At 37.2% G+C, this 13,588-nt stretch overlaps 3 protein-coding genes across 5 annotated transcripts; 2 read left to right on the top strand and 1 right to left on the bottom strand.

Annotated features, from left to right (window-relative positions):
- On the top strand, positions 1-4,747 carry LOC102597340 (xylulose kinase-like). The gene is made up of 11 exons (XM_006356739.2): positions 1-187; positions 409-1,066; positions 1,292-1,380; positions 1,943-2,007; positions 2,620-2,675; positions 3,212-3,332; positions 3,416-3,490; positions 3,570-3,623; positions 3,757-3,851; positions 3,977-4,151; positions 4,319-4,747. The coding sequence occupies exons 1-11, from the start codon at positions 129-131 to the stop codon at positions 4,549-4,551; spliced, it is 1,680 nt and encodes a 559-aa protein (XP_006356801.1). The 5' UTR covers positions 1-128; the 3' UTR covers positions 4,552-4,747.
- A 402-nt stretch (positions 4,748-5,149) lies between these two features.
- LOC102596800 (xylulose kinase-like) lies at positions 5,150-9,530 on the top strand. Of its 3 annotated transcripts, none has more exons than XM_006356738.2 (11): positions 5,150-5,234; positions 5,648-6,302; positions 6,398-6,486; positions 7,056-7,120; positions 7,435-7,490; positions 7,968-8,088; positions 8,175-8,249; positions 8,324-8,377; positions 8,479-8,573; positions 8,671-8,845; positions 9,096-9,530. In XM_006356738.2, the coding sequence occupies exons 1-11, from the start codon at positions 5,206-5,208 to the stop codon at positions 9,323-9,325; spliced, it is 1,644 nt and encodes a 547-aa protein (XP_006356800.1). In that variant the 5' UTR covers positions 5,150-5,205; the 3' UTR covers positions 9,326-9,530. The 3 variants fall into 3 exon arrangements, with proteins under 3 accessions (XP_006356800.1, XP_006356799.1, XP_015168597.1); XM_006356737.2 differs by lacking the exon at positions 5,150-5,234 and adding an exon at positions 5,241-5,439; XM_015313111.1 differs by lacking the exons at positions 5,150-5,234; positions 8,324-8,377 and adding an exon at positions 5,241-5,439.
- Positions 9,531-10,230: 700 nt separating this feature from the next.
- LOC102596467 (tubulin alpha chain) lies at positions 10,231-12,999 on the bottom strand. Its single transcript, XM_006356736.2, has 4 exons — positions 12,808-12,999; positions 11,599-11,833; positions 11,140-11,510; positions 10,231-11,055 (listed from the first exon to the last, which is right to left on the bottom strand). Exons 1-4 carry the CDS (start codon positions 12,898-12,900, stop codon positions 10,402-10,404), a joined length of 1,353 nt encoding a protein of 450 aa, XP_006356798.1. The 5' UTR covers positions 12,901-12,999; the 3' UTR covers positions 10,231-10,401.
- Between the last annotated feature and the right edge of the window lie 589 nt (positions 13,000-13,588).

Here is a 13,588-nt window from a genome sequence, read left to right as displayed (position 1 = left end):
AAGATTAATTCTTTATCCAAATCAAATTCTCCTATAAAACCATCGTTATAATCTTTTTTTTTTTTTTCACCTCGTACTATTAATCCCAAATTTCTTTATTAGATTTGGATAGTTTTTTTCCTGTTCTAATGGCGGATTCATTACTCCCACAAGATGCTCTTTTTCTTGGCTTTGACAGTTCTACTCAGTAAGTATATATTTCTTCATTAATTACGCTTTCTTCTGATTTCTTTAATTGATTGTCAGATCAATTCGTAATGGGTTCGATCAATTTGGTTAATACTCAAAGGTTTTGTTAATTTTCCTGTGATGGGTTAGGTTTATTATCAACTGGGTATTTGGGATTTCATGAAAAATTATTAAATTGGGATATGTATTTTTTTAAAAATATTTTTTTTGGATCATCAGGTCACTGAAGGCTACTGTGCTTGATGCCAATCTGAATATTGTGGCTGCTGAATTGATTAATTTTGACTCTGAGTTATCCCATTACAAAACTGAAGGGGGTGTTTATCGTGACGCGTTAGTAAATGGGAGAATTGTTTCACCCACATTGATGTGGGTAGAGGCATTTGAATTGATTCTTCAGAGACTTGAAAAATCATCAAAATTCGATTTTGGGAAGATTGCTGCTGTTTCAGGTAGTGGACAGCAGCATGGTAGTGTGTTTTGGAAGAAAGGGAGTGCTGCGGTATTATCATCTTTAGATGCTAAGGGATCGTTGTTAGAGCAGCTAAATGATGCTTTTTCGACTAAAGAATCTCCGATATGGATGGACAGCAGCACGACGGAACAATGCAAGGCAATAGAGAAGGCTGTTGGAGGGGCAATGGAGTTGTCTAGACTTACTGGTTCTCGTGCATACGAGAGATTTACTGGTCCGCAGATCCGGAGATTATTTGAGACACAACCGGAGGTTTATGATAAGACTGAGAGAATCTCCCTTGTTAGCTCCTTCATGGCATCTTTGCTTATTGGGGGCTATGCCAGCATTGATCACACGGATGGTGCAGGGATGAATTTGATGGACATTAAGCAGAGAGCGTGGTCCGATATCATTTTGAAGGTATTTTGGTTTGTAATAAGAATGTGGAAGGCCTTTCGCACCCAAAGAAAGAATCATAACTAGACCAAATGTCTTCCTGTTCTATTGATATTTTTATTAGCAATTCTTGGTTAATGTTATAATGTGTTGGTGAAGAAACTAATGCTTATCTATTCTTCTTTTTTAGGTTTTGGTTGAATGTTAAACATGTTGGTTGGTTAATTTGTGCTTTACTTGGTTCTCCAGGCCACAACTCCTGGTTTGGAGGAAAAACTTGGAAAATTAGCTCCTGCGCATGCTGTTGCTGGATCTATTGCTGCCTATTTTGTGGAGAGGTAGATCACTATATGCTTTCCTTGCTTTAAACTCAGTTTCATCATAAGAAATTTAAAGCTTTCTTTTTTTACTTTTCGTTCTGACCAATATTCTTGAGCGAAATCAATGGGTGTTCATGGGACCTTACCTAGAAATTCACTGGTGATGATCAAATTGGTATTTGGATCTTCAAAGAGGATCTAGTAGAAACTAATCACCCATTCAATCAGGGGTCAACCAAGTGCATTAGCTATAAATTCATCCGAACCCAGTAGTTTTGACTTTTGTTATGTTGAAAAATACGCTAAATTAGTTTACAAAATAGAATTCGGATTACGGACTCTACAAATCAAGTGGGCCGTGGTAGAATCCTGTCCTAGAACCCATAATGTTCAAATCCTGAATCCACCTCTGCATTCAATAATGTCTGCATTGTCCTCTTCTCTATTTTTGCTGGTGAAGTGATTAGAGAGGCACTTTGATTTAAAGTGCTTAGCTTTGCTCTTTTTTTAGGTGTTAGTATAGATACTTTTCCTTATATTTGCTATCTGTGTGTTAAATCTTCCATAAACCGCTTTTCAGGTATCACTTCAACAAAGACTGTTTGATCATTCAATGGTCTGGAGACAATCCCAACAGCTTGGCAGGTGAGAGGATTTTGCTGAAAATTCTGTGTGTATTTTCTGTTAGATACTTCTCTTGCTTGCTATGTGGTCATTGTTTTGGGATGTTCACCTGTATAGTTTACTGCAAATGATGTGCACTGCCAGATGGTTTTGATTCCCATACTGTATATGTCAAACTTATGAAGGCCCTAATTCAATTATATTTTGTTCCCAATTCAACATCCCAACTTTTCTCCATCCAAGTTGATGGGGATGGGGCTGAGTATCGAGTTACTCGACTCTCGAGTATGGACATAGAAGTAGATTTCTCTGATGTATTAGAATTAAGTTCTGGGCCATCAGCTAGTTTTTGGGCTTTATATATTGTTCAATTATCTTAGAGCTTATGGTATAATCTAGTAAACATATACTCGCAAGTTTGATTGATGATAAATTGATAATCCTTGAGACTTAGCTTTGCATGTGAGGAGGTCCAAAAAAGTTGACGCGCTTATCTGTTTTAGAACTAAATCTTTTTTTTTTGTATGTGTGATTTTTCCATTCTGCCTTTGTACAGTACTGCTTTTCATGTATATCAACCTAGGAGTTGTATTAGCTCATAGTTTACTAATTACTTGGCTTTCTGACATGTAGGGTTGACTTTAAATACTCCAGGAGATCTGGCAATTAGTCTTGGCACTAGTGATACAGTAAGTTTGATTTTTTTCATTTGTTTTGGTTGTTATTAGTACCATAATAGCACCCTTTTTTATGATATGGTAGTTCAACTTTTGATAGTTGTTATGCAAGTAGAAGTAAGTTGGGTTTTTCCCATTTGTTTGGGTTGTTATTAGAGGCTGTTTTGGATGGGCTTATAGCTTTTGACTTATAAGTCAAAAGCCATAAGTTAGGAGTTCTAAGTATCATAATATTGGCTCTTTTTGTTTCTATAGGATATAATAGTTCAACTTTGGATAATTGTTATGCAAATAGACCGAAGAAAATAAAGCTATTTACTAATTGGAAATCTCCACGTAAAGGCATGAAGGGCTAAACAATGCTGGCGACGGTACTTATCATACTGTCTTCTAGCTAAAGGACTAAAATCTTTGCCTATGTATTTAGTGCTTCTGTCACAGCATCCTGGACTTACTGCTTCTCTCTCACATTATCACAAGCATTCTTTGGAAACAGTATTGTACATATTCTTGATATGGAGGCCAAATGATGCTCTTTCTTTTAAAAGGTTTTCGGAATAACAAAGGATCATAATCCAAGCATGGAAGGGCATGTTTTCCCTAATCCCGTCGATACTGAAAGCTACATGGTAATGTTGTGCTATAAAAATGGATCACTGGCTCGTGAAGGTAACATATTGATTTCAGCAGATAGTAGAAAAGGAGTAGTACCTAAAGTCAATTTTATTGAATATGAACCATATCCTTGGCAGATATACGCAATCATTATGCTGAAAAGTCTTGGGATGTTTTCAACAAATATCTGCAGCAAACTCCTCCACTAAATGGTTAGTAAAAGTGTACAACAATGATGTACATATATACTATTTCTTCTGGGATTTGAAATGATTCTGATATCTGCTGCAGGTGGTAGATTAGGATTTTACTATAAGGATTTTGAGATACTGCCACCCCTTCCAGGTAAGCCCACTAGTTTGTTAGCATTTGACTTTAAAAAGTTGATCTTTATCTGTGAGCGTGTATTTTGCTACTTATTTTCATCAAAACAATTATGCTCTGGTAATTCTAAGTAAGAAATGACTGGTTCATGCAGTTGGTTTCCACCGCTATATCCTTGAGAACTTTTCGGGAGATTCTCTTGATGGAATAAAAGAGCAGGAAGTGCAAGAGTTTGATCCCCCTTCTGAGGTTAGAGTTAAAACAGTGTTCATGTGAACTGACTTGCCTGCTCATTTGCACATTTTGTGCATAGATACCGAGTGGACATTCAAGCAGAAGTAACTTACATTTATGAATCACAAATTTATCTGCAGGTTCGAGCCATCGTAGAGGGACAACTTCTTTCCAAGAGAGCTCATGCTGAAAGATTTGGAATGCCTTCTCCTCCAAAGCGAATAATTGCAACTGGTGGTGCTTCTGCTAACAATTCCATTCTAAGCTTGATAGCTTCCATCTTTGGATGTGATGTTTATACTGTTCAACAGCCAGGTTAGTTAATCTCTCGGTTGTTTCCTTTCACTTAAATACCTCATCGGTCTACTGCCTATCCAGTAGGTCGCTATCCCTAACTAAGAATAACTACTTGTACGACAACATAATCAAGAATGACATGGATGGATTGTCATCGTCCCTTAAATCTTGTTTCCTACTTGCAGACTCGGCTTCCCTAGGTGCTGCTTTGAGGGCTGCTCATGGTTGGTTATGCAACAAGAAGGGCAGTTTTGTGCCGATTTCATCCATGTACATGAACAAGATGGACAAGACATCACTTAACTGCAAGCTCGCAGCAACAGCAGGAGACCAGAAGCTTGTCGCCAAGTATGCTACATTGATGAAGAAGAGAATTGAAATTGAGAATCGCCTCGTTGAAAAACTGGGGCGTTTGTGATCTTTATTTATCCTTGAGCCTGATGAGAACTCTCTTTAAATTATTATTTTTCCAGTAAGAATAAGCCTATAATACTCTCTGTAAACAGATTCGACAAGCCTATCAGATGATTGAATATTTGAATTCATGATGATTTGCGCCTTAAGTTTTAGTGGTGATGCCATATGACATATAAATGAATAAGAGATTAGTAAGATAGCCAGTGTAAATATAATTACATTGCACAACTTGAGAGAGAGAATATAACTGTTTTTATGCATGATTTGCTCTTTAACAAGTTCTCAAATGCAACATGTCTTGCTCAAGTGGTGTTCTTGACTTCTTGTTTTGCCAAACTCCGAAAATCTACTTATTTTGACAAGTGTTTTTTTGCAAGGATAGATTGTGTCTGAACGCTTTTAAATTGCATCCACTATTTGAATACACTTCCCCCCTACAAACTTGGCGAAATACTTTAACTCTAAATAAATATTTTAAATACGCATTTTGGCAAAAGTAAAACCTAACCAAACAGGCTATAACTCGTGAAATATTGGAAGTGCAACAATAGAGGAACAAAACAGAAAACGATGTGTCTTTTAAGTATTTGTCTCTTGTATCCTAATTAAAATTAAAATATCTATCCATCAAATGTGACAATAGAAAATACTTATCATGGATAGTCTACCACATGATGGGGAAAGGTGATAAGTTGTTTACGTTTAGAATTAGATTCATTCTCTTGAAGTATTAAAATCTTTTAGATATTGTGATTTTCTTGTTAAAAATCGTATCTTTACCCTTTCAAATTTCAACCAAGTTGCTTAAGTTTTTCATAAAGTTTTCTTATATGGAGGATTGCTCCCTTCCTCAGGACTCATTGTTCCTAGGTTTTGATTGTTCCACTCAGTAAGTTATTCCATATTTCTAATTGAAAATTAGATAGCACAGTTGATCAAAATTTCTTCTTTTTTTTCCAACTTGAAGCAATATGCTTGCTTGCTTCTGCTTGTTCTTGAACTGGGTACTCCTGCAAAGTGTTCAAGAATCAAGAAAAATGATTATTTTAAAAATTGGATCTTTAACTGAAGAACTTATTTGGGTCTTGATTTCTTAGGTCACTGAAGGCAACTGTGTTAGATGCTTATCTTAACATAATTATATCAGAACTTGTGAACTATGATTCTGAGTTGCCTCACTACAATACCAAAGGTGGAGTCTTTAGAGACCAAATTGTTAATGGTAGAATTGTATCACCAACATTGATGTGGGTGGAAGCATTAGACCTAATTCTCCACAGACTTGAAATGTCAAATTTGAACTTTGGAAAAATTGCTGCTGTTTCTGGTAGTGCTCAGCAACATGGTAGTGTTTATTGGAAGAATGGGAGTTTTGAAATACTATCATCATTGGATCCTAAAAAACCACTTGTGGATCAGTTTCTTGATGCTTTTTCAATCGAAAAATCGCCCATATGGATGGACTGCAGCACAACAGAACAATGCAAAGCTATTGAGATAGCTGTAGGTGGTGGTCTGGAGCTGGCCAAACTTACTGGTTCTCGTGCACATGAAAGATATGTCGGTCCTCAAATTCGAAAGATTTTTGAAACACAGCCTGAAATTTATCAGAATACAGAGAGGGTATCCTTAGTTAGTTCTTTTATGGCGTCTTTACTTATCGGGGGTTATGCTTGCATTGATCAAACTGATGGAGCAGGGATGAATCTCATGGACATTGAGCACAGAACTTGGTCCAAGATAGCTCTGGAGGTTGTTTCTTGTGCTTGAAATCTAGTTTAATCATGTTACTGTAGTTAAATTTTAGTAGCTTACGTAAATGTTGCAGTTGATTGTGTTTGTTCTAGGCTACTGCACCTGGTTTAGAGGAGAAACTTGGGAAGTTAGCTCCTGCTTATGCTGTTGCTGGTTCTATTGCTTCCTATTATGTTGAGAGGTTAGCAAAAATGGACATGCTATTTACAAAATTTTGTTGCCTTCTACAATAGTTTTTCCATTCTAGCCTTTGCTTCTGTTCATCATCTTTTATATCTGATTCTATGAAGCTATCTCGTTTCTTCTCAAGAGTAATGTTTCTTTCAGTATGAGTATTCCACCCTTCATTTTAGCTGATTGGCATTCCATCGACCACAAAGGTACAGTTAAGGTCTGCGTACACCCCACCCTCCCCAGACCCCACTTGTGGGGTTATACTGTGTTATGGTTGTTGCTGCAGTATCCTATCAAAGTTAAGCTACTACCAAAGGTAACCGCACTAATATTTGCCATCTGGAGTATCACTGTGAATATTTTCTGCCTTCAATTCGGAGGCACTTGCTGGATGAACCAACGATACTAAGTCACAGAAATTTTGGTATTTTCAAGTCTAATCTAAAAACATATCTGCATATAATGTCCCGACGATAGCGAATATTGTATTATCTATGATGCATTTGCTCATTATGATGCCAATTTCTACTTCATTCTTCTGTTAGTTTGTGTTTCCACTGATAGAAACAGCTGCAGGTACCACTTCAACAAAAATTGTGTAGTCGTTCAATGGTCTGGAGACAACCCCAACAGCTTAGCAGGTGAATTCCTTGTTTTTTTCCGGTTTTTCACGATGAACAAGAACTTAAATTATTCTTTTTTTGCAAATGATGTTTTATCTACTGAAGCAGCTATTGTTTGTGCCACTAGAGATTCTAGTGCGTAGATGACTCATTTTATTTGCACATCCGGTTGCCCGTTGTAATGGAGATGTTCTAGATTATCTGTGGTTGTCCACACACCCGAACTGGTTTGGGACTGAGACATGGTAGCAGTTGTTGTTGAACACCATCAACAAGAATCCAATTTTCATCCATTGGCATACTACTACTAACTGAACCTTTGGATCCTGTAGGGTTGAACCTTAACACTTGTGGAGATCTGGCAATCAGTCTTGGCACAAGTGACACTGTAAGAGACTAAAAGCTTGCTGTCTTGCATACACACTTCCATTGCCTCTTTTCTAAGAAAAAGAGCCTTGCACTTATAACATGCTAAACACCATCAAAACAAATGTTGTTGTGAAAATTGGTGTACTTACCCCATAGATATATATATTTAATTGAAAGTGACAAGAGACTTTAGTTTCAAAGAGATGCATAGAGACATCTTATATGCAGAAGAGCCAATTTTCTATTTCCTTTTGCCCCTCTTTTTCTCTTGTACTGTTCCGAAGGTTGGATAATATTTGAGAGAAGAAAAAATCAAGAACTGTTATCTGTGCTCTTTTAACCCCTCCCCTAGGAGCTCCCACCTTTGCTCCCTTGATGACTTGAACCAACAACCTTAAGGTTGGAAGTGAGGGTTGCTTAATATCCGAGCAACTCCCTCTTGTCGTTATCTGTGCTCTTAGTAACATGATTTATATGTAATCATGCTGTTATCCAGGTCTTCGGGATTACCACTGACCATAAACCTAGCTTAGATGGCCATGTATTTCCTAATCCAGTAGATACCAAAAGCTTCATGGTAATGTTGGTCTACAAGAATGGGTCTTTGACTCGTGAAGGTACTCTGCTTGTATCTAATTTCCAAACTTAAAGGATGTCTGAAATTGGGGCACATCTTATTGGCAAGTGCTTGAAACCCTCGTAGATATACGTGATCGCTATGCAGATGGATCTTGGGAGGTTTTCAATATGTTTTTACAGCAAACACCACCTTTGAATGGTTAGTGAATTTTGATTCAGATCTCGTAAACTGTAGTTTCTTTATAAACATTGTACACTTGTTACTTGCAAAAGGTGGAAAGATTGGCTTTTATTACAAAGAGCATGAAATACTTCCTCCTCTTCCAGGTCAGTGCACTCCTAAAATACAACTAAACTGAAATAGACCAGTTGATTTATTTTTCATATCATGAGAAAATTATGATAAAACTCACAAGCTTGGTCTCCAGTTGGTTTCCACCGCTACATTCTTGATAATTTTACGGGTGACTCCATGGATGGAGTAATAGAACATGAAGTAGAGGAGTTTGATCCGCCTTCAGAGGTAAGTGGCCTTGTACTGAAGAAGTTATCTGAATCATGAAAGACTTTAATTAGCATCTAGAGACACAAACACAAATGGAGGTGACTGGTACTTACAGGTTCGAGCGTTAATTGAGGGGCAGTTACTCTCCATGCGAGCTCATACCGAGAGACTTGGAATGCCTTCTCCACCCAAAAAGATTATTGCAACTGGAGGAGCATCTGCAAATGATCATATCCTGACAATTATTGCTTCTATTTTTGGGTGCAACGTCTATACTGTCCAAAAACCAGGTAAACAAACTCATTCATATTGGTCTGCTGACAGTTCTCTTGAGCATACTGTTACATTGTTCTATACTGTCGGAAAGTCACTTTCTTTGTTGATAAAAACTGGAATATAATAACACTATTACTTGAGTGATCACATGAGAAAACAACCCCTCTACTGTTAGAGTGAAGGGATTTGGCCATACTCTTGTAAGAAGATTTTCAAGATGTTGTTGAGAAGTTGATGAAGAATTGCTTTTGCTTCCTTCAACAGATTCAGCTTCCCTCGGTGCTGCCTTGAGAGCCGCTCATGGTTGGTTGTGCAACCAGAAGGGAAAATTTGTACCCATCTCTGATATGTATATAAGGAAATTGGAGGAGACATCCTTAAGCTGCAAGCTTACGGTGCCTGCTGCAGATCAAGACCTTATTGACAAGTATACATTGTTGATGAAGAAGAGATTGGAAATTGAAAATCGTCTCATCCAAAGATTGGGACGTTAGTAAATTTTCACTCAGGTCATGTACTGCATCCACGTTTAACATGTTTTTACCATAGTGTTTTTTTTAAAAAAAATGGAGAAAAGGTCATATTTACCCTTTTACTTTGAGAAATGGCTTAAATATACTCTCCGTTTAAGTTTACACATTTGAATCCATGTTCCCTCATAACTTCTTTATATGTGTTGTACACTTCTTACTTGCAAGAGTTGAATAGGTCACTGTATTCAGGATGCATCCATGTTCCCTCATAAGATCCACAAGCTTCTTCCAACCTACCAACCTCAGACAATCCCTTAATCATTGCGTAAGATATGTGATCATATCAGGAAGATCAATCAAATCCATCTCTCATCAACCCCATTACGTCATCCATATCGCCTTTGTCACACAACAATCGAATAACTACATTATACACTGTCACATCTGATGGACAGTTAGACTCCTCAACACCCACAGGGCCAAGGTAGCATCTTTTACCTCCCTACACAAATTCAATAAACTTAAAGCTGCAGCCTATAAGCCTCAATGACATGTTGAACAATTGTGGTTCGTGGTCAATGCTGAGCAGTTTATAAGCTCTACTAGACATGTAACTGTTGTGCCTATAGCTGGGATAAATGCCAACCCAAGTGAAGAATCTTAGACACATTTGGGGATCAATAGCCGCGCATTTCTCTTAAACTTCATTATAACACATCTAGCATCTAGTTTAGCCTTAACTGTGTTTAGAGCCTTTTCCTTACCAGACCGATTTTATTTTTCAGCAAATGAGTTAAAATTCTCAGGCTTCAAGTCTGCAATATTTTGTTGTGTTTCAATCTGAATATTGGCGTATACTGAACCACAAACAAAGGAAGCAATGGAGAAAATGTAACATTGTTTTAAAAATATAGAAAGAGAGAAAAAAAACGCAAAACAGTTTAATCAAACAAGTACGTTTAACTTTTCATAGCATAAGAATTCATTTCAGCAAACAAGACACCATTAAAATACAAAATAGCAGTGATGTATCTAAGTGCAGCATTTGAAGAACACCCAAAGGAAAATACAAACCAACAAACAAAGCCATCATGTGTTTAGTATTCCTCGTGATCATCATCCTCTCCTTCTACCAAATCAGCACCAACCTCCTCATAATCCTTTTCCAAAGCAGCTAGATCTTCACGTGCTTCACTGAACTCACCTTCCTCCATACCCTCACCAACATACCAGTGCACAAAAGCACGCTTGGCATACATCAGATCAAACTTGTGGTCAATGCGTGAGAAGACCTCAGCAACACTGGTTGAGTTGGAAATCATACATACAGCCCTTTGCACCTTGGCAAGATCACCTCCAGGAACAACAGTTGGTGGCTGATAGTTGATACCACACTTGAATCCAGTAGGGCACCAGTCAACAAATTGGATGGTGCGCTTAGTCTTGATGGTAGCCACAGCAGCATTCACATCCTTTGGCACAACATCACCACGGAACATAAGGCAGCAAGCCATGTACTTGCCGTGGCGAGGATCACACTTGACCATCATGGAAGATGGCTCAAAAGCACTGTTGGTGATCTCTGCAACTGACAGCTGCTCATGGTAGGCTTTCTCGGCTGAAATGACAGGAGCATAGGATGAAAGCATAAAATGAATCCTAGGGTAGGGAACAAGGTTGGTCTGGAATTCATTGACATCAACATTCAGGGCTCCATCAAACCTCAAAGAAGCAGTAAGTGAAGAGATAACCTGCGTAGATTCCACAAAAATTAATACCTAAAACAACAGAAACTTTGCAGTCAAACGTACTGTATATGATGAAACAAACAATACCTGTGAAATAAGACGGTTAAGATTGGTGTATGTGGGACGCTCAATGTCCAATGAGCGCCTGCAAATGTCATATATAGCCTCATTGTCAAGAAGAATTGCGACATCAGTGTGCTCAAGAAGGGAGTGGGTTGACAGGACACTGTTGTAAGGTTCCACCACAGATGTTGAGACCTGTGGTGATGGATAAATGGTGAAACCAAGTTTTGATTTCTTTCCATAGTCCACAGAGAGACGCTCCAGCAGAAGTGACCCAAGACCTGAACCAGTTCCACCACCAACAGCATTGAAAACCAGGAAACCTTGAAGACCAGTACAGTTATCGGCAAGCTTCCTGATACGATCCAAGCAGAGATCAACTATCTCCTTTCCAACTGCAAACAAGACAAAAAGACAAATATAAGAACTTGATCAAGCTGAACAAATCCAAATACAGTACTGCAATAAGGTACAAATATTTACTTGTATAATGTCCACGGGCAAAGTTGTTGGCTGCATCTTCTTTGCCACTGATGAGCTGCTCAGGGTGAAAGAGTTGCCTGTATGTTCCTGTCCTGACTTCATCAATGACAGTAGGCTCAAGATCCACAAAGACAGCACGGGGAACATGCTTTCCAGCTCCAGTTTCACTGAAGAAGGTGTTGAATGCATCATCACCTCCTCCAACTGTCTTGTCGCCTGGCATCTGGCCATCAGGCTTTTGGGAGAAATAACAAAAACAAGATCGTCACTTCGTCAGCAATGCATCTAAAACAGGTTCTTAGCAACAGATACAATTCTAATGGATAACATGTTTTTCATATATCCAAATTTTTTGAGTAATGTCATATAATCTCACAAAAGAACCTAATTATTGAATACATTAGCTAAAAAATTTCCAAGTATAAGAGCATTAACTACCATTCATTCACAATAAATCCTACATGTGTATTCAGTTTTGCGCCTCGAATACATCAACAATCTCCTAAGGTACACTAGTTTTAATATAGCATTCAAGATGATCCACCTAATGTAGACATATAGACACATAAGTTTCTACTATACAACTATACTATGGACATTCATCCGATCTATTGAACATAACATGAATCTATCCAGAAAATTCGACTTTCAAATCATTTTGACATCATATTATCCAAACAGATCCATGTAAAAAAAGAATCACATTTGGACAGATTCAATCAAAAATTGATGTTACTCAAACAGATTAATGCATCAATAGATCTATCAAAAGAAGAGTGGATTCAAATGTTTCTGACGTCAATCAAATGTTATTTTCTATTACTCAAACACATGTGCATTCAAATCATTTTGATATCACCATTATTCACACAGATCCATATCATAACATCTGCAATTGAAAAGAGATTTATCATAAAGCACATTGATCTACCTAAATATATGCTGATTCAAATTTTTTTTTATATCAACGGGACTCGAAACAAATAATTCAAACAGATCTATACAAGAAGGCTTCGCATTTGAAGAGATCAAAGCACAACTTTTATATCATTCAAACAGATTCAAGAAGCACATTGATCTATGTATAAAATGCAAATTTAAATAAATTTTACATCTAAGGAACGTAAATTCAAAAATTCAAACAGATCTACACAAAAACAATTCGAAATTTAAGCTCGAAAAGATAAAGAGATGGTGAAAAATACAAACCTGAATGCCATGCTCAAGGCAGTAAAGTTCCCAGCATGCATTTCCGACCTGAATACCGGCCTGACCAATGTGGATCGATATGCATTCTCTCATTTTCGCTTTTTTGAGAAATCTTCAAATTTCAAATTCAAAACGAAAGGACGTTTATCAAGACGCCTCTCTTCCGAAGATTTTAAGATCTGATACATTCTCTGTGCTGAGAGGCCCTTTTTATACCAAGAACAACTCCCAAGAAAATAAAATCTTGCGGTTGAGAACCACGGTTAGTTAAACTTAACCGTGGTTATGATTGTTGCCAGCTAACATACCACTATTGGAACACAGTTATCACCATCCTCCAATCTAGATTAACCATGGTTAACTCCGGCCTGTTAATGTTAACTTTAATTTAAAATGTATACAATGGGTCCTTTTGTTTAATATACTCCTTCCGTTCATTTTTAATCGTTGCCTTGACATACCTATCAAATTTTTTTTTTATTGATATATGTATTTTACTACACTATCATTATTAATTGATGTTTAGTATTAGGTCTTGAAAGATAAAGTGAAGAATAAGTATTCAATAATAAGAGTCAAACATAAAAAATAAAAAATTATATTTCTTGATATGTCAAAAATGATAAGTAAAAATGAAAATATGTTGTTTAAGAATAAGTGACAATACAAGTAAACGAAGGGAGTAATTACAAAGAAAATTCAAACGTGGAAATATGACATAACACATTTTCAATTTACTGAGAATGGTTCTATAAAGAAGGTTATGAAAATCGTGAATTAG

Source organism: Solanum tuberosum, unplaced genomic scaffold (assembly GCF_000226075.1).
Source record: "Solanum tuberosum cultivar DM 1-3 516 R44 unplaced genomic scaffold, SolTub_3.0 scf00226, whole genome shotgun sequence".
Lineage (NCBI taxonomy): Eukaryota > Viridiplantae > Streptophyta > Magnoliopsida > Solanales > Solanaceae > Solanum > Solanum tuberosum.
The sequence above is the reverse complement of the archived record's forward strand: the minus strand, read 5'-3'. Positions and strand labels throughout refer to the sequence as shown.

What these genes read in the sequence shown, in the direction of transcription:
- LOC102597340 (XM_006356739.2), top strand. Translation starts at nt 129, where the DNA reads ATGGCGGATTCATTACTCCCACAAGATGCTCTTTTTCTTGGCTTTGAC. An exon ending in CAATCCCAACAGCTTGGCAG is followed by an intron (nt 2,008 to 2,619) that starts GTGAGAGGATTT and finishes TCTGACATGTAG; the next exon opens with GGTTGACTTTAAATACTCCA. An exon ending in GATACTGCCACCCCTTCCAG is followed by an intron (nt 3,624 to 3,756) that starts GTAAGCCCACTA and finishes TGGTTCATGCAG; the next exon opens with TTGGTTTCCACCGCTATATC.
- LOC102596467 (XM_006356736.2), bottom strand. Translation starts at nt 12,900, where the DNA reads ATGAGAGAATGCATATCGATCCACATTGGTCAGGCCGGTATTCAGGTC. An exon ending in GCCTTGAGCATGGCATTCAG is followed by an intron (nt 11,834 to 12,807) that starts GTTTGTATTTTT and finishes TTCTCCCAAAAG; the next exon opens with CCTGATGGCCAGATGCCAGG. An exon ending in TTAACCGTCTTATTTCACAG is followed by an intron (nt 11,056 to 11,139) that starts GTATTGTTTGTT and finishes GAATCTACGCAG; the next exon opens with GTTATCTCTTCACTTACTGC.
- LOC102596800 (XM_006356737.2), top strand. Translation starts at nt 5,381, where the DNA reads ATGGAGGATTGCTCCCTTCCTCAGGACTCATTGTTCCTAGGTTTTGAT. An exon ending in CAACCCCAACAGCTTAGCAG is followed by an intron (nt 7,121 to 7,434) that starts GTGAATTCCTTG and finishes TGGATCCTGTAG; the next exon opens with GGTTGAACCTTAACACTTGT. An exon ending in TGGGTCTTTGACTCGTGAAG is followed by an intron (nt 8,089 to 8,174) that starts GTACTCTGCTTG and finishes AAACCCTCGTAG; the next exon opens with ATATACGTGATCGCTATGCA.